Source organism: Pteropus medius, unplaced genomic scaffold (genome assembly GCF_902729225.1).
Source record: "Pteropus medius unplaced genomic scaffold, Ma_sr-lr_union100, whole genome shotgun sequence".
Classification (NCBI taxonomy): Eukaryota; Metazoa; Chordata; class Mammalia; order Chiroptera; family Pteropodidae; genus Pteropus; species Pteropus medius.
This window is the reverse complement of record NW_024349800.1, coordinates 50,892,564-50,914,194: the sequence shown is the minus strand read 5'-3', so window position 1 is coordinate 50,914,194 and position 21,631 is coordinate 50,892,564. Positions and strand designations below refer to the sequence as shown.

Below are 21,631 nucleotides of genomic sequence, written 5' to 3'. Positions count from 1 at the left end.
GGAGGGGGAGCGTTCACACCTGAGGGGAAGCCAGCTCCCATGTCCTTGCTTGCTCTCACCCGGCTGGAGCAATGCTCTCTGTACCTGCCCCTCACGCGGAGTACTCAAGTCCTCGACACCAAGGAGCTGGGCCTCATGGGGTAGTGCTCCCACACAAGCTCGCCCTCCTTCAGGGACGGGAGCAATCCAGGGGGAGAAGAGATGCCCGGAGAGGGAAGACCGGGCGGGCAGTTAGCCCCGCCCCTCTGTCTCGCCCTGGCTGCTCCCTCACGAGGTTTCCATGTGACGCTCTGTGTGTGTGGCTGGGTTGAGCCTGCTGGCTCTACACAGACCTCCTGAGGCAGTGGGCAGGGGTCTGCAGAGATGTGTGTGTTGGGGGGCGGGGTGCGAGAGCCAGCTGTGGGGCCTCTCACTTCATTCCAGTCACTGCCCTTTATAAATATTTATAGCATTTCTTCTACTAAAAATAACATCCTGGAGCCCAGGGAGGAGAAAAAAATAAATGCAAAGCACCGGGAATTGGGATTGCAGATCATGTGCCAGAGCGGGATGGAACCCCGCGCAAGAGAGAGGCTGCGTGAGCACCGCGCCCGGGGAACTGCTCCCCCCGCGGTCCTGGGCCAGGCCGCTGGCCCCTGGCTCTGCTGCACAGGACCCTCTTGCTGCTGCTGCTGCTGCTGCTGCTGGAAAAACCGTCCCGGGCTGCAGCGCAGAGCTCACGGCTCCCCCTTCCCGCCTAGGCTGCTCAGCGGCATCGGGGCGGGCGGAAGCCTAACCCAGTGTGAGAGAAAGGAAGGAGGCTATTTTTAGCACTCTGACCAGGGCGTAAATGTCTGTAGAAGCGAGCGAGGCCTAAAGCTGTCTTTGCACACAGAGGAAAGAAAACCTGTTTGTTTTTAAAGGTCAAAGGTAGGGAGGAAACTTGTACCCCCCACCCTGGGGAGCACCCCACATCCTGGCGAGAAGCCAGCAAGAACTCCCTCAGGTCAAACACACAGGAGACTTGTGTTGTTTCTTTTCTCTTTTCAACCTCCCAGTAGATTCCTGTGGCAGAGATGAGACCATGCCCCAAGGGGAGCGGTGAAGATGCTAGTTCATGCAGGACTGTGCGAGTGGGCCCTCCACCAGTGGGGCATCAGGTGGTCCCTCCCACTTCCCACTGGCTCTGGGCTCCCTCTTCCTGGCTGGTAGTGATGTCTGGCAGCTTGCAAGCCTGATCCAGGTGTGTAGCGGAAAGATGGACAGGAATGCGCCTCTGGGGGAGGACTTTGCCTTCCTCAGGTCGATGCCAGCTTGCTCCACGTCCCCTGTGCCTGTGCAGGACAGATGCACTGTTACAGGCACTGCCCAAGGCCTCTGAGCAAATGCTGCTAACAACTGCTGGGGACGAGACAGTGCAGGGATGGGCTGTCAGGAAGCTTCCTTTCACCTCGGGAGATGCAAAGGGCTGACAACACTCACACCTCTTTAGGGAAAGGCACACTCTTTCCAGAGGCACCCAGAGTCTCTGGAGTCGTTGCTTAGGTCACCAGGCCAGGAAACATTTCAAGAGAAGGGAGAAAAACTGGGTTTGCAATGTAAGGTTTGGAATGTGCTGGTTTCTTGGGAAGAATTGACTGAGGAGGGCAGAGAGGTCGGAGACTTGCCTGTAAACACTGCGAGGGAGGGAAGAAAGCCTCGTGCTGAAGACAGCAGACCTTAAGGCGCCTCTGAAAATGAACCACCTGAGTTTTTATGCTTTTCATCTGACTCCTCACCACGGGTGAGTTTCTCCTAACTTCTAATAGGGTCAGAAACAGTGTTAGGAGAAGACCCAGCCCAGATTTTAGTTCTGGCATCAAGCTCTTGGGTCAGGTCATGGGCCTTTGGTTTCCTTATCTGCATGAAGAGGGGGTGGGCCAGAAGCCTCAGACTGCCTTTCCTTGTCCCCCAGTTCCTGTGCCCTGGGGACAGGGTTTCTGGCAGCCTCCCAAAGGGCAAGTCGGCTCCTGACTCCTTTGCTGGCTGGGGCGGCCTGGGGCTGCTGTAAGGAAGAGCCTTGGCGGAATGTGCAGTGAGTGTAGGTAAAAGCCTGCCTGAGCCCTGGGGGCTCTGATTTCCAGGGCAGGGAGAATTTCTGCAGCTTGGGTGCTGCCCTCCATAGCCTGCAGGATCCCTGACTCAGTGCAGGCTCAGAGACAGCAGGTCCCAGGGTGCAGGTGGAACAGGGCCCTGGTGCGGATGGGTGGGGGCGGGTGTCAGGGAAAGGCCCAGAGGCTGCTCCAAGATAGACCACTTGGAAGAGTCTGGAAAAATTCCTTTTCTGGATCATGAGGCTGCAGCCCTGCCTTCTCTGCCTGGAAGTTGGCCTAACTTTGAAACACAAGAAGTAGGGGAGGGGAGGGCAGAAAAGATTGAAAAATAAAGATAAATCTCATGGCTGCACCAAAGGCATCTATCCTTGAAATAACTCTTCTCTGGAACAGATTGGTTGTCCAATTATTTTCATCCCTTCCTTTCAGTGAGCATGCCCAGAAGCTGCAGTATCTTGGAACTGGAACTAGGTAAGAGTTAAGGTCCTGAGATGGAAAAATGTGAAAGACTAATTCCTAAAGTCAATGGGCGTTTGCCTGTGGGGAAATCTGTACTTTTATTAATTTTTTTAGGAAGTGAGAAGGTGCAGCATGGCCAGGTGCCACGGGAAATGGCTTGGCTGGCTTTGTGGGGTCAGTGTGATCCTGCATGACAGAAATAGGTGTCTGTGGTGAGGAACTGCAGCAGGTTACAGTTCTGGATGACGGAACCTCAGGGGTACACTGGCTGTGGTTTGCACCCCCATAGAGAAATGACACTGGCCATGGGAAAACAGGGACAAAGAGGCAGAGGCAGCCCCAAGGTGTGGGTGGCCCTCAGCCGACCTCTGAGGCCTGATCCTAGAGCCTGTCCACCCAGCAGATTCTGGTCTGCCAACTGCATCCCGACACAGGTGACACCAAGCCCTGCCTGAGGCCCAGCTCCAGCACAAGACAGGTCGAGGCCTGTACCCCGGGCCCAGCGGGTACGCTGGCAGGGCTGGGCAAGGGGAAGAGGTGCAGTTGGGCTCTTGAAGAAAACCCTGAACTTGGGTTCCAGCTGCTAGGATGGCTCTGGCCTGGGAGGTGTGACTGAAGAAAGGGAGGAGGGAAACAAAGGCCTTAACTACGAAGGGAAAGGGGCCGCGGGGAACGCAGAGAACGCTCTGTACTCACCACGTTTCCTCTCTGTCCCGGCTCCTCCGCTAACCTGTGCAACACGGACACAAACAACACACCGAGGTCACAGCCGGTGTCTACTCACCACCCTGGATCTTCTCCCAGGGGCCTCCCTGACCCCCGAACCCACGGGCTTCTGGACATGCCTCTCCCCTTGCTCTCTGTAGGACGACTTTCCTGATCCAGCATGAAAACAGGGGAGGGTCATACTACCTACAATCGGCAACTGCAACCGACATAAAACAGCCACGGAGACAAGTGCCTCTCGGGAGAAGGAAATACTAATACTAAAATGGAAACAAAGCCACCTGAACTCTAGGGAACAGTTACATCAGGGAGGCACACAGCCCATCTGGTCCTGAAAACGAACGAGGTGAAAATGAATGAAACTTCAACACAGGCGGTATTCCTTCCTGCAGACGCATCTGCTCGGGCGCGCTAAATCCTCCTCTCGCTCACCCTGGAATCATGAACACCGCCTGGACCCTCAAACGCCTGTGTCTACACCCACAGAGGGCCATCGCTACCAGTCCACCAGACATGCACACGTTCTTTAAGTGTGCAAACCGGGATTACAGCTCCCAACACCATGGATGGCAGGTTCTGGAAGAAGCGATTCTGAAGAACACAGGGGTGTAACACGAGGCGTAGCTGAGACCAACTTAGGGCTCTGAAGTAACACGAGGGGAGTTCTGCTTGTCTATGTGTCATCTCTGTAGTCTGGTTATAAGCACTCAGCACTGAAGGTGAGGGGTGGGGTGAGGGGATACAAAGTAGAATGGTACCCCAGTAGAGGAGAAGCATTCCCCAGGATGCAGCCAGAGAGCCAAGGCAGGGCAGGGAGAGGCCTGAGAGGCGAATGCAGTTGGGCAGTCCAGCTCGGACATGACATTTGCAAAAGTATCCATTTGGCTCTCAAGGTTTTTGCATCGAGTAGACTATGCTTGCCTGATGGGGTGCTGACCAAGTTGTGTTTATATTATGTGAACATGATTTCAACCTCAAAGAAGTAAATCTTCTCTCTCTTTTTGGTTGATAGTTACGGCTCTCTAATGCCCAGGTGACAGTAGCTACTGCAATATCAGTCTATAGTAAAATCCCAAGCCTAGATCATGGCAGAGAATCAGAAGGTCCATCCATACAAACACTTGGTTTTAGAATTATATCCACATAACAGCTTCATTTTAGCTTCAGAGACATATTCTAGGACCTTTACAATGTTGAAAGTCAAACATTTTTTAAAAAATCGTATCCATTTCTCACCCCAACTCTTAACACTCTTTCCCTCAGGGATGATTTAATCTAAAAGTCACAGAAATAGCTTATAAAAAGATTTCACCGAGACATACAGAAACTCTGGTACATGCACTGAAAGAGACATGAGGCGATTCTAAGAGCGAGAGGGACAGAAAGGAGAGATGCTGGCAGGTGTAAGGACAGAGGGCCCGAGGCCGGGGGATACCAGGCAAGGGAACCATACCCAGTCCACACGTGAGACACGGCCTGCACACAGACTTAAACCAGGACCAGGTCGGTGGGCAGGGCAGAGTCCTCTGTATGCTTCGGGGTAGCGGAGGGAGGCTGAGGAGAGGCCATGGGAAAAGCTGTTGGGGAAGGGAGGGTATACGGGAAGAGAGGCCAAAGCAGCAGCTGTTACGTCTTCAGCCAAGAACATTCCACATGAATGCCAGGATCTGGTTGGACTGTGTGTGCGCGTGTGTGCTTGTGTTTGGAGCATGTATTTACATAAATGTAAATTCATCTCTGTGCAACTCTTCTCTTCTCCCTTTTCGCTATAACCTTCCTGTCCTGCCTTCTTCCCAGTCTCCCACCAGCACAGGAAAGTCAGTCTCCCCTACATTTCTTTGTGGCATTTCTTGATGTTTCAAAGACCACTGCCCTCTACTTCTGACATTCTGACATCCATGCCAAATGATGTCATTCTCATCAATTCCTCACTTTCTCTCAGGCCTTGGTCTGGTTCACTAGATGATTTTAGCTCCTGAAGGATGTTTTTCCTCTTCTCCCAGATTCTTCCTTGGGTCAAAGGTATGCTGACATAGTCCAGGGCCCTCTCTCTCTTATCCACACTAGCTCCTCTTGGCAAACCATGCTGCAGACCCTCTATCCCAAGGTGCTTCCCCTTTCCCATCACAATTCTTGCCTGTACTGACCTCTTTTCTACCCTTCCTTTCTTCACTTAAGTCTACTAGTCTGCTCAGACTAAAGCATGGGTGTCAGAGTTAGACAAACCTGGGCTGAATCCAAGCTCTGCCACTTACTCCCTGTGCAAGTTCTTTAACCGCTCTGAGCCTTGTCTAGAATCCGTCCCCGGTGGGGCTGTGCAAGCAAACAGGAGGGGTGTTTAAGCGTGGAGCAGTCAACGGGGACCTTCCACACCCTCGCTGCCTCGGGATGGCACGCCATCTTTCTCCCTGACGAAGTGCTCTCTAGCGCATCGCCCTGTTTATCAGATTCGTTCACTTACGGACATCCCACTACATGCCAGCCAGGGTTCTAGACACTAGGGACAGGACGCGAACAAAGCAGACCAAAATCTCTGCCTTGTGGAGCTTATATTTTGAAGGAATCCAGCAACAGACATATTAATATGTAACAGAAATAAGAGCTAACTCTCAAATGTTCAAAGAGAATTCTGTTATCTGCTCAGTGTAACACAGAAGCATGAAGATTAAAAGCAGGAAGGTTGGTGTCAGAAAGACCCAGTTCAAACCCAAAATCTGTCACTGAATAGCTACATGATCTAAATTTCTCTGAGCCTATTTCGTCGGTAAAATAGAAATATTACTACATATCTCACAGGGTTAAGGATTAAATGAGACTGTATGTGGCCATCACTTAGCACAGCTCTTCATATATAACAAGTATTAAGGAGGGTTTATACTCAATAAAACCAGGGAGGCATTACAGACAGACCTCGTTTTGTTGTACTTGGCTTTACTTTGGTTCACAGATATTGTGTTTTTTTTTTTACAAATTGAAGGCACGACCCTTCACCAGCAAAACGATTACGGCTCGTTTTATTGCAATTCTTGCTTTACTGCGGTGGTCTGGAACCACACCTGCGATATCCCCAAGGTACACCTGCACTGTCCTTTGCTGACACCCCTCAATTGCCGTTCATTCTTCTGTGACGCCACAATACCATTCGGCTATTCTGCCTACAATAATCTCATCTTTTTCAGAAACCTTTCTTATATTTATGATCGTACGACGTTCGATGACTAACTTTTCCCGCCACTTCTTTTTGCCTATTTAGTCTGCGTATCTTAGTCTTGCTTTCCCAACGATGTTATAAACTCCCTGAGGCGAGGGATCATGTTTTGTTTTACTTGTATCTACTTTCTCTATCCCAAGCATCTGTCATCGTATCAGAAATCAGAAAGCTTTGCTGATCTACTGACTCTATCGCCTCTACAGAAAAACTTGACGGTCGGTTGGGAAAAGTAGGTAGAAGGAATTGTGGGAATTTGAAAGCTTTGGGGCAAGGCGGCAGAAGGAAGGAAAGCAGAAACAGAAGGGAGAAGGGGATTTCCTTCAGGGGCTAGAGAGCTCTGGCTCCCATTCCAACTAGGGGTCCTGTTGAGCTGCCTTTACCTCTGTCTTTCCCATTCTGCATCTTCTCTTCTTCTTCCTCTGCACCTTCCTCTGCTGTGAAAACAAGTCCAAGGAGGCCCGTGACCCTTCAGCAGAGGACAAGCATAGAAGGGGGGTAAAGGGAGTAACTCAGGAGGCTTGGGATGAAACCCTAGCTAAAGGCTCACGGCTGAAGCCTCGCAGGTGCTTACCTAGTTTGCATCCTGTGTGGTCCGCACCCCAACCCTGTTTAACAGGATCTACCCAGAAGTCCTGAGCCCTTAGAAACAGAGCAGACTGATGTCACCTATCCTGTTGCTGGCTTCCCTGGTGACTGGCGTGGGGGTGGCTGCCTCTTCTCTATGCCTGTTTTCTCTAGGGTGATGACATCCTCTAGGGATGCAGCTAATATCTTGCATTCAGGTTAAAGAAAGCAACCATAAAAGTACATGGCGGGGAATGCCTAGATTAACTGTCCTCCGTAAAAACAAACAACTAGAGGTTTTAGCTGACGACAATCTTAAAATGCCTGAACAGTGCAATGTGGCTGTGTGTGTGTAGGGGCGAAGAATGTCACCTAAGTTTGCTTTGGCAGTGGCCTGCTCAGGGAGGTCACAGTTCACTGTCCTCTGCTGTGATATGGAGACTGAGCCCTGGGAACTCAGCTACATGCTGGCGTGGGTGAGCAGGATGGTGAAGTAAAAGCCACGTTACATTCAAGATGGCTGAGGGAACTGCGAACAGTGCCTGAAGAGGAGCAGGCTTAGGGAGAACCGTGTTGTCTGCCATCCAATACCTGAAAGGCGACACGAAGAGGAGGGACTGAACTTACTCTGGGTAACTTTAGAGGGTGGAGTGAGGATAAATCCGTTACAGAAGGCAGATTTCGGCTCCCTGATAAGAAAGAACTTCCCAATGATGAGAGCTGGTCATGAATGAGCTCAATGGAAATATTCAAACAGAGGACTTTTATATCGAGAGGTGAGCTAGAGCAAATGACTTCTAAGATCCTATCCAACTCTGATTCCATTATTTATAAAAATATTTCAAAAAAGATGAGAAGGGCAAGCTAGGGATATAAATAGTACAGAATATATGTAAAGATACTCTGAGTATCAGCCACTTCCACAGTGACTGAAAACGTGCTGGTGTTGGGTAAGGCTCTTCCCTTCCCTGAGAGACTGGCAGCCTCACATGTAAAAGGAATTTATTTCTGCATTTTATAGAGATACTGCGCCACGTGTGGACTTAGTCCACATCGACTTATGGACTTCAGAGCTTGAGAGAGTAGAGCATCAGTGAAAGGCTCCCCGGCGGGACTGCAGATGTGACATCTTGTCCTATGTGGGGATGAGGGCGATGCTAAGGGCATTGGCTTAATGTGCTTAAGACTTAAGTTCTGGGACCAGCTTTGCCTCTTCGAGCTGCAGAACTTTAGATGAGTCACTCTTCTGATAATCACTCGCTGGATTTCTAAAGTAAGGGGACTGAACCACGTGATCTCTAAGGCACCTTCCAAATATCTTACTTAATTTTGTTAAAACCGTCCATTCCTACTGTGAGAGATTGCCAAGTATCCCCCTAAACTTTTAGTTTTTATGAAGCTTTGTGTTTACTGATGTCCAGTTACCTCTCGTCCCAGTGTGAGGACCTCATGAGCCACTTATTTTACATAAACTGTAGTAAGTGGCCACCAGGCACAAGTGTGGTTAATTCCATGACTCTAAATCTCCTAAGAAATTCCCTCTAGATGTGGGGTTTCTGTGAGGAGCTGTATTAGGGAAGGCACTTTCTAGTCAGGTGTGAATTCACCTAAAAGGCTGTCACCTCGTCTGTTTACACATGTATGCATGGGGGCAGAGCTTCTGATGGGGACTGAGAAATGGTACCAGAATACAGAAAGTGTCACATTAATGTTCCCTGCACAGGAGAATCGGCATCTTAACTGGATTGGAAATACAACCTAGGCCACACACTTATTCTCTTCTAAATGAAAATAGGCAGATTTGAGAGCAAAGCCGTGGACTGACGATTTCAACGTATGTGTTTGAATAAGTGTGTGCGTTTGAGCAGCGCGTGGAAAAACTGCTTTCTATTTTTATTTAATAACCTTGTTAAGCTACTTCGATGCATTTAAAAGCACCACATTAAGTGAAAAGAAACAAAAGGGCCATCTGCATGAGTGACCTACGGCAAGGGAACCCACTTGTTTAATATATAACATGGGAATCTGACCGCTGTCAAAAAATTAGCAAACATCTGGAAGCTACAAAACTGATGGAGTCATAGGGATTCTTAATGACATGATGATCTGGGAATGGCCCTTTTTCCCTCTCTCTCTTTCCTGGGTTTTATGTAAGGAGGAAAAGGCCATGAGGTAAAGGTCTCTGGAAAATCGATGCAATCTAAGTGAGGGAGAGACTGAGAAAGAAGACAGACATGAGGCTGAATATAAGGAAGGAAGGAAGGAAGCCACGGAGGCGGGTCATGAACTTCACGTGAAATCAGAGCCTAGTCATGGACAGAAGGAGAGACTAGGGTTTCAAAACCGAATCCAGCAGGAGAGAGCAGAAAGGCAGCTGGGAGAAAGTCCAGGAGTTTTTGTGGCCGATTCGGCTCCAGTCGTCCAGGGAAGCTTCGGAATGAGGTGGACGGTCAGGCCTAGGGAAAGGGCAGCTGCGGACAGAGCACGGACGGGAGACACATTAAGTGAGGAAGGGGCCTCCCTGTACTTAGAGACGGGAGCTTCTTTAACTTCTGAACTGTCTGCTCTCCAGGGTGTACTCGTAAGAGAAACCTAAATGTGTTATCATCTCTGAGATCGTGCGTGGCAGAGAGCCCCTCTGTGGGAAGACATCCGGCGCGTTCCTAGAAGGCAAAAAGGCCGCGTGGGGAAACGAGGCGGGGCGTGCTCCGGGCGGACGTGTCACCCCGAGGACGCGAGCTGGGCGTGCGGACTGAAGGGGAGGCATGAGGCCAGGCGGGAGCTCTGGGCTTCACCTGAGTGGAGCTCCTTCACCAGGGATGACATGGTGTTGGTGATGGAGTCGGCAGCCACCAGCAGGTCATTGCGGAGGTTTCTCCTCGTACCTGAGGAGAGTCAGAGCAGATGGCGATGCCAGGTGGGTGGGCGTGGAGGAGAGAGAGCAGAGTAAATGACTCCGTCTGCCAGGCCCTTGGACGTGGGGTGGAATACCAAAGGGGAGATGGGGCCACAGCAGCTTGACCTGCTCCCAGGCACATCGGAAGCATGAGGTACCCAAGTCCGTTGTTCTCCTCCCTCTTCTTTTCTCCTGGAAGAGCCGGGCCCTGTCAACTCCATGCTTCTTAGCCCCAATCAAAAGAGCTGGTCCCAGAGCAAACACCGATCCAAGGAGCTCCTCGGCCTCAGGCGGGCCTTCGCTCTCCAGCGCTTCCCCCTCCCTGCTTTTTGTCTCCACCCCAACGATCCTTCCTTAGCCACCTCGTCTTCATTGCTGGTCGCCAGCTCCCTGGATGACTGTGGCAATCGCACGCTGAGTGTGCCTTCAGCAAGGTCCTATTTGGAGTTCTACTCTTCCTTCTCTTGCAAGTGCCCTCACTAGCGAAGGCCCTGCCCTCTTCCCTTAGATTGCCCCATCCTCTCTCTCTCAGAGGCCTGGCTGGGGTTCTATTCCTTGGGGAGGCCTTCCAGGGCAAGCACATACTTTGGGGGAATTAATCCATTCAATTCCTCTGGAGGAAGCAAAGCCCAAAGGACAAGGCACTTCTCACAACCCGGTAAAAAGAGCACAGAAGCCCACGAGGCCTGTTCTTCGAACGCATACTAAACCTACAGACCTCCTGTTGGAGACCAGACAGACCATCCAAGGAGAACAGGCCAGCATCTGACTTATTTATACCATAGATAAAAATCTGAGAATTTAAAGCTAAGCACACAGAAGACAAGAAATGGGAAAAACCTCAGTGAGAATCTCGTCTGTGTTTCCGAACCCCTTCAGCTCTCCATCATACTCTGTTCCCAGAACTCACCTTGTGCAAAGGCCTCCTGCATGTCTCCACCGACTCCGCTCAGTGAGTCCTGCGGGCAGTGGGTGGGTGTGGAGCCAGCAGATGTTGAGCGGACGGGCATGGGCATTGGGTGGCCACCTCCGTGAGTGGGCGATGTATGTGGCGATCCTGTGGCCTGAGCCTGGGAGAATCGAAGGGATAAAATACGTTATCTCAGGTATCTTACCTCTTTGAAGGGGGAAAGTCCGTTGTCTGAGTCAATCTGAGTCAGCTGACAGGGCTTCAGTTCAGCGGTGCACTGCACTGCGTGATCATGTTTGAAAGGAAGGAGTCAGGCTCCCTCCGGGACTAGAGAGAGGAAGAAAAAGTAAAAAGAAAGAGAGAGGGAGAGAGGCCAAAAGGGGAGGAGGGAGACAGAACATCATAAGAATGGACTAAAAGTGGGAGGGAAGCAGAGCACAGGGGTGGGGAGCCTTTCAGGTGGATAGACTAAGCAGCGTAGCTGAGTTGGGGATCTGAGAGGGGTTGGGGTCACACAGTCGGGAAATAATACACAAGCACCTTTCATTTTTCTTTGCAAACACAGTCATGGACATTATCTCATTTGATCCTCACGATACCTTGTGAGTAGAAAGGATATATATTTTGGTATCTATTTTATAGGAGAAAAACAAGGATGAATGAGTAAGAGCTTTGTGTCACGCTATACAGCTCGTCGGTGGGAGATGCTGGGCTAACCCTCCCACTTCGAGGGCAATGATGCATACTCTGCCCTTCTGCAGTTCCCAGAGCACACAGAACATGTGCCTGAGTTTGTGTGTCAGGAGCTCAGAGGCAGGTAGGCTGCTTCCTGGGAACTGAGTCATCTGGCCTGTCACACTGCACGTGTCAAACACACACAGCGAGCTCTTTCGTGGGCCATCTTGTGGGGACTAGGTAGGAATGGACACACGTTTATTGGAACTAAACTTCACTTATGAAAGCTCTGGTGCAGTTTTGGAGAAATCTTGGAGCAATGGGATAAAGTTTAAAACTCTAGCTAAAGGGAGCTCACTGAGATTTAGGCTCTGCTGCCTCTCAAAGCATGGAAGATAGACTGGAATTTTCTGTGGAAGCAAAGCTGGGAACATATACGCCAGAGTGTGCAAATGAGTGCAAATGAAGATCATTATCTTTTTTTGGATCTAGCTCAGAAAACCCACATACAAGTAGAATCTGCCCGAACAGGCTACCAGGCTTTATGCACAAAGCCTCACCTCGATGCTGCAACCAGTGTGGGCGCTGGACTAAACAGAAACGGTCTGCAGATTGTTCTCCATTGTCCCTACTTTGATGTATGTGTGTTTGGATATGTTTTAACTTGAGATATTAAAAAAAAATACAGAAAGTAAAAAAGTATAATGTAATATACCAGTCAAATTGATAATGTTAATACTGTATCAAATTTATTTCAGCCTCAAAACAATGCAGATAAATCTGTAGTCAAATGCTCTACCCTTGAGCTACACACCCTGATTAGATAAATCTGAAGACCCTTTTGCCACCAATTCAGTTCCCTCGCATTATCCCTTCAGAGATTACATTATCAAAGATTCTGCTGTGAAATACTGAACCTATGTATACATATGAAACTATGAATAATATATGATATTTCATGCTTTTAAATTCTGCATGAATAGTATCATACCACACATATCATTTTGCAATTTGCTTTCATCACTTAGCATACTTTTTTGAGGTCTTTCTGTGATTCAAATAATATGAATTTAGACCCTTATCTCACATTATACAGAAAAACTAACTCAAAAATGGATCATGTTAAGCATAAGAAAACTATAAAACTCTTAGAAAAAAAAGATTAGGCAATGACTTTTTAGATATGACAAAAAGCACAGCTACAAAAGAAAAAATAGATAAATAGAACTTCATCAAAATTAAAAACTTTTTTCCAAGGACACCTTTAATAAAGTAAAGGACAAGTCACAGAATGAAAGAAAATTTTACAAACCATATATCTGATAAGGCAGGGGACCCTAACCCACGGGCTGCAGACCGGTACTGGTCTGTGGCCTGTTAGGAACATGGCTGCAAAGCAGGAGGTGAGCAGTGGGTCGAGCCAGCAAAGCTTCACCTGTATTTGTAGCCACTCCCCAGCGCTAGCATCACCGCCTCAGCTCCACCTCAGATCATCAGGCATTAGATTCTCATAGGAGCACCGGTCCCTGGTGCCAAAAGGGTTGGGACCACTGCGATAAGGGATTTGTATCTAGATTATATAAAGAACTCTACGCTCAATAATAAGAGAACAAGTAACCTAATTTAAAAGTGGGCAAAAGATCTGAGTAGATATTCTCCAAAGATATACAAGTGTCCAATAAACATATGAAAAGATGCTCAACATCATTAGCCATCAGGGAGAAGCAAATTAAAACCACAATGAGATACCATTTCACACTCATTAGGATGACTATAATAAAAAAGACAAATGATAACAAGTGTTGACAAGGATGTGGAGAAATTAGAACCCTTGTAATCTGCTGATAGGAATCTAAAATGGTACAGCTGCTTTGGAAAACAGTCTGGCAGTTCCTCAAAAGGTTAAACACTGAGTACCATATGACCCAGAAATTCTACTCCTATGTGTATATACCCGAGAGAAATGAAAACTTATGCCTTCACAAAAATTTGTACACAAGTGTTCATAGCGGCGTTATATACAATAGCCAAAAAGTGGAAATGATCAAAATACCCATCAACTGATGAATGATTGAAATAAAACATGGTATATTCTTACAATGAAATATGAGTCAGCGATAAAAAGGAATGAAGTACCGATGCATCTACAACGTGGACAAATCTTGAAAATATGCTAAGTAAAAGAAGCCAGTTACAAAACCATATATTATTTGATTACATTCATATGAAATGTACAGAATAGGCAAATCTATAGAGACAGAAAGTAGATTAGTGGTTGTCTGGGGCTGGGAGACTTGGGAGGAATAAGAACTGTGTGCTAACAAGTGTAGGGTTCTTTTTGGGTGATAAAATGTTCTGAAATTGATTGTGGTGATGGCTGCACAACTCTGAATAAATTTAAAACCACTGAATTGTACACTTTAAAAGGGTGAACGGTATGGTATGCAAAGTATATCTCAGTAAAACTATTATAAAAAAGATACCACTAAGAAAAATAAAGATAAGCCATAGACTGGGAGAAATATTTGCAAATTATATCTGATAAGCAACTTGTGGGTCTTTGCAAAGATTGTTTTTTGGATTTGACACCAAAAGCAAAGGTAACAAAAGCAAAAATAAACAAGTGGGACTCCATCAAACGAAAACGCTCTGCACAGCAAAAGAAACTATCAACAAATGAAAAGGCAACCTACCAAATGAGTGAAAATATTTGCATGTCATATATGTGATAAGGAGTTAATACGCAAAATAAATAAAGAACTCATGCAACTCAATACCAAAATAACAAACGATGAGATTAAAAACTGGGTAGAGGAAGCGAACAGACATTTTTCAAAAGAAGACATACAAATGGCCAACAGATATATGAAAAGGTGTTCAACATCATGAATTGTCGAGGAAATACAAATCAAAACCACAATGAGATATCACCTTACACTTGTTAGGATGCTTATCATCAAAAAGACAAGAGCCAACAAGTGTTGGCAAGGATGTGGAGAAGAGGGAACCCTTGTGCACTATCGGTAGGAATGCAAATCGGTGCAGCCACTGTGGAAAACATTATGAAGGTTCCTTAAAAAATTAAAAATGAAACTACCACATAATCCAGCAACCTCACTTCTGGGTAGATAATGCAAAGAAAATGAAAACAGGATCTTGAACAGATATCTGTACTCCCAAGTTTGTCGCAGCATTACACACAATAGCTGAAATACAGAAACAACTTAAGTGTATATCAATGGATGAATGGATAAAGATGTGGTGTATGTGTACGATGGAATATTATTTAGCCACGAGCAATAAGGAAATCTTGCTGTTTGTGATAACATAGATGGACCTTGAGTACATTATGTTAAGTGAAATACACCAGACATAAAAAGAAAAATACTATATGGTATCATTTGTACGTGGACTCTAAAAGAAGTCAAACTCATAGAAAAAGGGGCTGGGGGAGAGGGAATTAGGGAGAGGTTGGTAAAAGGGTACAAACTTTCATCCAGAAGATAAATAAGGTCTAAGATCTAATGTATAACATGGTGACTGTAGTTGATAACACTATATTATATAGTTGAAATTTGCTGAGACTAGAACTTATATGTTCTTATACACACACACAAAGGATATATTTGTGAGGTGATGAATTTATTAATCAGCTAGATGGAGGAATCCTTTCATTATGCATATGTATATCAAATCACCACAATGTACACTTTAAGTATCTTATAGCTTTATATGTCAATTACACAAAGCTGAAATAAAACACAAAAACTAAAAAAAAAAAAAAAAAAAAAAGACCTTGTGTCCAGAACATATAGAGAACTCTTAAAACTGGATTATAAGACAAACAACCCAATTATAAAACAAAGATTGAATGTACATTTCACAAAAGAAGATGTACAAATGGGCTAATAATCCACATGAAAAATACTCAATATGAGTAGTTATTAGGAAAATGAAAACTGAAATCACAATGAGATACCACTTACCAACTGAAATAGCTACAGTCAAAAAGACTAACAAGGATGTGGGAAAGCTGAAACCTTTATACATTGCTGATGGGACTGTAAAATGGTACAACCACTTTGGAAAACAGTTTGGTAGTTTCTTAAGATGTTAAACATAAACTTACCATATGATCTAGCAATTTTACTCCTGAGTATGTGCCCAAGAGAAATGAAAACATATCCACCCAATACTTGCACACAGATGTTTATTAGTAATAGTTTAATAGGTCAAAAGTGGAAATAACCCAAAAGTCCACTGACTGGTAAATGGATTAACAAAATGTGGTTTATCCATTATATACCAATGATGAATTTTCGGAAAGAGAAATTAAGAAAACAATACCATTTACGATTGCATCAAAAAAAATAAAATACCTAGGAATCAAATTAACCAAAGAGGTAAAAGACCTGTTCTCAGAAAACTATAAGTCATTGAAAAAAGAAATTAAAGAAGGTACAAATTAACGGAAGCATACACCGTGCTCATGAGAAGGAAGAATCAACATCATTAAAATGGCCATACTACCCAAAGCAATCTATAGATTCAATGCAATCCTTATCAAAATATCAATGGCATTTTTCAGAGAACTAGAACAAATAATCCTAAAATTTATATGTAACCATAAAAGATCCTGAATAGCCACAGCAATCTGGAGAAAGAAGAACAAAGTTGGAGGTATCACACTACCTGATATCAAACTATATTACAAAGCTATAGTACTTTGTAATATAGCATGGTGAACAGGATGGTACTAGCACAAAAAGAGATACATTGATCGATGGAACAGAATAGAGAGCCCAGAAATAAATCCATGTCTATACGCTCATTTAATATATGACAAAGGACACAAGAATTAACAATGGGGTAAAGACAGTCTCTTCAATAAATGATGTCGGGAAAATTGGACAGATACACGCAGAAAAATGAAACTGGACCACCTTCTTACACCATATACAAGAACAGACTCAAAATGGATTAAAGACTTAAATGTAAGACTTAAATATAAAACTTCTAGAACAAAACATTGGCAGTAAACTCTCTGATATCGATACTAGTAATTTCTTTTCAGATATATCTCCTCGGGCAAGGGAAACAAAAGAAAGAGTAAGCAAATGGGACTACATCAAACTAAAAAGTTTTTGCACAGTAAAGGAACCCATCGACAAAATGAAAAGACAATCTACTGAATGGGAGAAGATACTCGCTTATGATAAATTTGATAAAGGGTCAATACCCAAAATATGTAAAGAATTCATACAACTCAACGACAAAACACAAACAATCCAATTTAAAAATGGGCAGAAGACCTGAACAGATATTTCTCCAAAGAGGAAATACAGATGGCCAATAGACATATGAAAAGATGCTCAAGGTCACTAATTATCAGAGAAATGAAAATTAAAACCACAATAAGATATCACCTCACACCTGTCAGAATCAAACGGTTTTCCATGTCACTTCCAGGTAGTAAAATGATTTGCATTTTTTTAAATTGGCAGCACCAATCGCCATTCCTTATACTCTTACCTTTATGTGGTTTTATTTGATTCTGAGCATGGACATGATTTATTTGATCAAGAAATCAAAAAACAAGTGTTGGCGAGGATGTGGAGAAAGGGGAACTCTCATACTGTTGGTGGAATTGCAAACTGGTACCACCGCTATGGAAAACAGTCTGAAGGTTCTCAAAAAATTAACATAGATCTATCTTTTGACCCAGCAATTGCACTTCCGGGTATTGACCCAAAGGAAACCAAAATAATTCGTAAAGATCTATGCACCTCTATGTTCATGGCCATACTATTCACAAAAGCCAAGATACAGAAGGAAACTAAATGCCCATCGACAGATGATTAGATAAAGAAGTTATGGTTCATATATACAATGGAATATTACTCCATAAAAAATGAAATCCTACCATTTGCAATGACATGGATGGACCTAGAGGTTATTATGCTGAGTGAAATAAGTCAGACAGAGAAAGATAAATACCATATGATTTCACTTACACACAGAATCTAAGGAACAAAAAGAACAAACTAATCAAAAACAGACTTACAAATATAGAGGACAATCTGGTGAGAGCCAGAGAGGAGAGGTTTGCGGGGCTGGGAGAATGGGGTGAAGGGTTAAAGAAATACAAATTAGTAGCTGATAGATGGTCACGGGGATGGAGAGCATGGCACAGGAAATGCAGTCAGCATTAATGTAATGGCCAGGTGGAGAGTCAGAGGAGAGAAAGAGTAATCGGAGATAGTTTCATAAACTGTAGAGATGTCTAACTAATGTACTATATACTTGAAATTAATAATAAAATAAAATAAAATGCTAAAAAAACATGGCTTAGTCAAATCGTGGAATACTATGAAATCTTTTCTGGCTATTTTTACTACTGCTTAACTTTTATAATAATTTTCTATTGACAATTAAACCTGTTCTATCTTGTAAAATATTCTATTTTTGTCGGTGGTTATAAAACATTTATTACGATTCATTTTTTCAGGGTATATATCTTTTCTTCTCAACTAGTGTATAAACACATCGGGAATCCTGTTTTGGCTAGATAACATTATCACATATTACTCGTATTTTGGGGAACTACCTCCACTGCTTATCCTATAATTACCATCGCCCCCTGCTTTTTGGCCATTTTTATGGGAGAGGGAGAAATAATAAAGCATAAAATTCATTCTCATTTCGAAAGTGCTTATCAACAGCCAGATCTAGATGTTTCGGCCCCAATCCAAATTAGATGAGGACGCTGGGAGAGAGGTGAGAGAACCTGTAGAAAAGGCAGGTAAGTCAGTCCTGTGCAGAGGCCTGGCTTTGCACGGGAATCCTGTGAGCCAGCACGGTTCGGGCTGCAGGAGGTCACCTAAGTGGTGGACGCTGAGGGGATCAGAATAAAGGTCGTTGCCTGGGTTGCCTGGGCAGCCTCAAGGAAGGAGCCCATGCATGCCAGCAGCTGCTGGTTTTCCTATAGGCTGATATCATGAAAGACAAAGAGCCTCAAGTTGTTTCTCAATTACGGAGGAGTCAGAACCTCAATGAGATCATCACGTGAGGACCTGGGATGCTGGGGGAGCCTATGAATCCAGATGCCTCAGCCGCGGAGCAGGGAATGCTACCTGCAAGAATCAGGCCTGCCCACAAGCAAAGGACATGATGGCCTCAGCGCAGATCACCCCTCCTGGAGCTGTGGACACTCCTCCACTGATGCCACAGCACCCAGAATAAGTCCCCAAAGCACAGTACCAATCTTGGATGCAGGAAGAGCGATCAGAACCTCTGAAGGGACTGGCTTCAGAGTTTGCCTGGAAGTGCCCAGAGTAAGTGTCCATCCAGCTCAGACAATGAGCACTCAAGAGGGAAACTATGCCCAGTTAAGAAAAAAAATTTTTTTTTCCCTATGTAAGTATGTGCCTGTGAAAATCAAACTCACTTTACTGCATGACAATTATCTGTCATCCCGGAGGGCCAATTCGACATTAGTCACATAGCAAGTACTCCATAAATCTCCCCCAGTGAGACGTGGGCCAGGTAGCACTGCCTGAGCATTGAACGTCAAGGATGGCAAGACCCAAGATGAACAAACAGGTTGTTTTTTAAGAACATAAAACTGGACCTTTGCAAATATTTTAATAAGAAGATGATGATGGGGGGTGAGGCAAGAGAAATGGACAGAGGTGGACAACCAACCACATGTGGCTACAACTCTAGGACCAGGAAATGAGACCTACTGCCCACCATTAGCTTGAAAATAATCAGGACCCCTTCCTGGGACTGTTGCTCAGGACGTGCTTTCTGAGGAAGATAAAAGCCAGACGCCAAACACTGTCTTTTACAGAGCAGTAGAAAGAGAAGCGCTAAGACCACTGGGAAGGCGTCACTGTCCCCACGGGTGTCATACTCCAGCCCCTGGTTTTAGGATCATGCTGAAATAAAACGATGCCAGGAGGGAGCTGTCGGGAGCCCTGCGTGAATTCTGGTTCCAGCAGAGCATATAACATTTTGGCATCCCGGTAGGTCAGTAAATGCCAAAGGTCCTGGCAGAGGCCCAAGTCACAGCCAATTGATAGGCACACACTTTAGACAGGCCTAGGAGTGAGGGTTTGGGAAGGCCTACAGACAGGTCGGTCTTGGTGCAAGGGATGTCAACTGACTCTGCTACCGGGTGGTTTAGACAGAAAAAGCCAAAGGACTGCCAACAGTTCTTCCGGTCTATTGAAGGACTGCATTCTCTTGCCCTCAGGCCTCTCCCTGCTGTTCTCTCTGCCAGGAGCGCTGCTTCCCTCCGTGACGTCTGACTAGCTCTTACTGGTGCTCTAGATGTCTGCTTCATTGTCACCTCCTCTAGGATCAGATTAGGTCTTCCCGAGATGCTCCCACAGGACCCTGTACAGCATTAATCTCGCCTCTCAAATTTTATCTTCCTTTCCTTTGCACTTAGCACATGTAGATGCTTAATAAATATTTGTTAAATGACAACGAGGTGTATCAAGTCTCTGATCCTTTTCCTTCTGTAATCGAAAGTGAGAAGTGCAGCCAGAGCGGGCAAATAATCTCTAGGGAGTACTAACTCCATCAGTCATCAATAAAGCTGTATGTGAAACACTTTAACTAGAGAACTAAATGTAGTGGGCTGACCTCTGAGATGGCCTCCAGTGACCCTACTGCCCTGTAGTCACACTCTTGTGTAGTCTCCTCCCGTTGAATGTGGGCTGGGTGTAGTGACTGCTTCTAATGAATCGGGCAAACAGGATGTCATGCCTGAGATAAGGTTAAAAAAGACTGTGACTTCTGTCCTGCCAGCATGCTCTCTTGCTCTCTCCTGCTTGCTCACTCTGATGAAGCCAGCTGTTACTTTGTGAGCTGCCCTGTGGAAAGGCCCACGTGGCAAGGAACTGAGGCCTCCAGCCACGAGGCAGCACTGAAGAGAGGCCTTTGGTCCAATGATCCACGAGAAATTCTGCCAACAACCATGCAACTTGAGCCTTGAGGTGACAAGTCTTGCGAGAGACCCTGACACTCAGCTTTTGAGGACCTGGCTAAACAGTGCCTGGATTCCTGGCCCAGAGAAGCTGTGCGGTAATTAATATTTGTTCTTCTAAGCCCCTAGGGTATAGTTGTTATGCAGCAACAGGTAACTCATATGCTAAAGCTGGTTATTTTTTTTCTTTTCTTTATACAGTATTAGATCAGTCCCATCTGAAGGATATCTGATTGAGAGGGAGAGGAAGAGAGAATTTTGAGATATAAGAAGCCAGACTCAGAGGCTCTCATGAGAGGCCAAACGCCCCAGGAAAGAGGACCGTGGATGAGGGGAGGGAGGCAGGGCTATATAATCAAGAAAAACTTTTCTGATCTGCGTTTGTGCCTAAGTCCCTGAGCATATTAGTTTGTTCTGATGCTAAAAGTCTCTACCTCTACTTTGTCGATAATTACAGGACCTGGAGACAATTCTCTGTTGTGAATTCAGTGACTCAAAAGAGGGGGAGCTGTGGGCTCTGAGACAGAACCCGGCTCTCACTACCATCCTAGGGAGAGCACCGCAGGAGGGAGCACGGCGCAGTGGGAGGGGCGAGGCTTAGAAGTCGGGGGACCTGGGCTTTTCTTTTGACTGCAGCACATGCATTTAAAATTTTTCTGAGGCTCAGTCTTCTCATTTATAAACTGAGCAGCATCAACTAGATGATTTCTGAAGTATTTTTCAGATATAAAATGCTATGATTCTATGACTTTCGCCAAGTGACATCTCAGGAGCACCAAGGAATCGTGGCTTTGCTGCAGTCATAACCATACCATCAGTGAAGGAGCCGCTCTGAGGGTCTCAGCAGCCATCTCAGGGTCTACATCTAACTTACCTTTCCCATGAGTGGACACCAGAGACGCTGCCAATGAAGCTTGTGCAGAGATAGAGAAGATGGGGCTAGCTCAAGAAAGACAGAGTCTGGAATAAGGTCCTCCTAATGATCCGGGTCCCCTGACGTCTAAGCCGTGCCCCTCCCACTGAACTGCACTGCCTCCTTCAATGTCCAAACTGGACTGCATGAAGCACATACAGTTCGAGACCGTGCCCGCAGCACTGAGCAACATTCTGAGCATGCTGACAA

The 21,631-nt window shown here is 45.7% G+C and overlaps 1 protein-coding gene across 15 annotated transcripts in view; it reads right to left on the bottom strand.

The window, feature by feature from the left end:
• Nucleotides 1-1,003: 1,003 nt before the first annotated feature.
• DTNB (dystrobrevin beta) overlaps nucleotides 1,004-21,631 on the bottom strand; it is a 181,057-nt gene continuing 160,429 nt past the window's right edge. For 5 of the 15 annotated variants that reach the window (XM_039887640.1, XM_039887639.1, XM_039887641.1 and 2 more), the window contains 5 exons: nucleotides 10,839-10,998; nucleotides 9,828-9,917; nucleotides 6,849-6,934; nucleotides 3,228-3,261; nucleotides 1,090-1,313 (listed from right to left, as the gene is read on the bottom strand). In XM_039887640.1, coding sequence (XP_039743574.1) covers nucleotides 1,090-1,313; nucleotides 3,228-3,261; nucleotides 6,849-6,934; nucleotides 9,828-9,917; nucleotides 10,839-10,998 — 594 coding nt within the window. Of the gene's footprint in view, nucleotides 1,314-3,227; nucleotides 3,262-6,848; nucleotides 6,935-7,219; nucleotides 9,696-9,827; nucleotides 9,918-10,838; nucleotides 10,999-21,631 lie in introns of those variants that run through there. The other 10 variants (XM_039887644.1, XM_039887642.1, XM_039887638.1 and 7 more) reach the window with 9 other exon arrangements.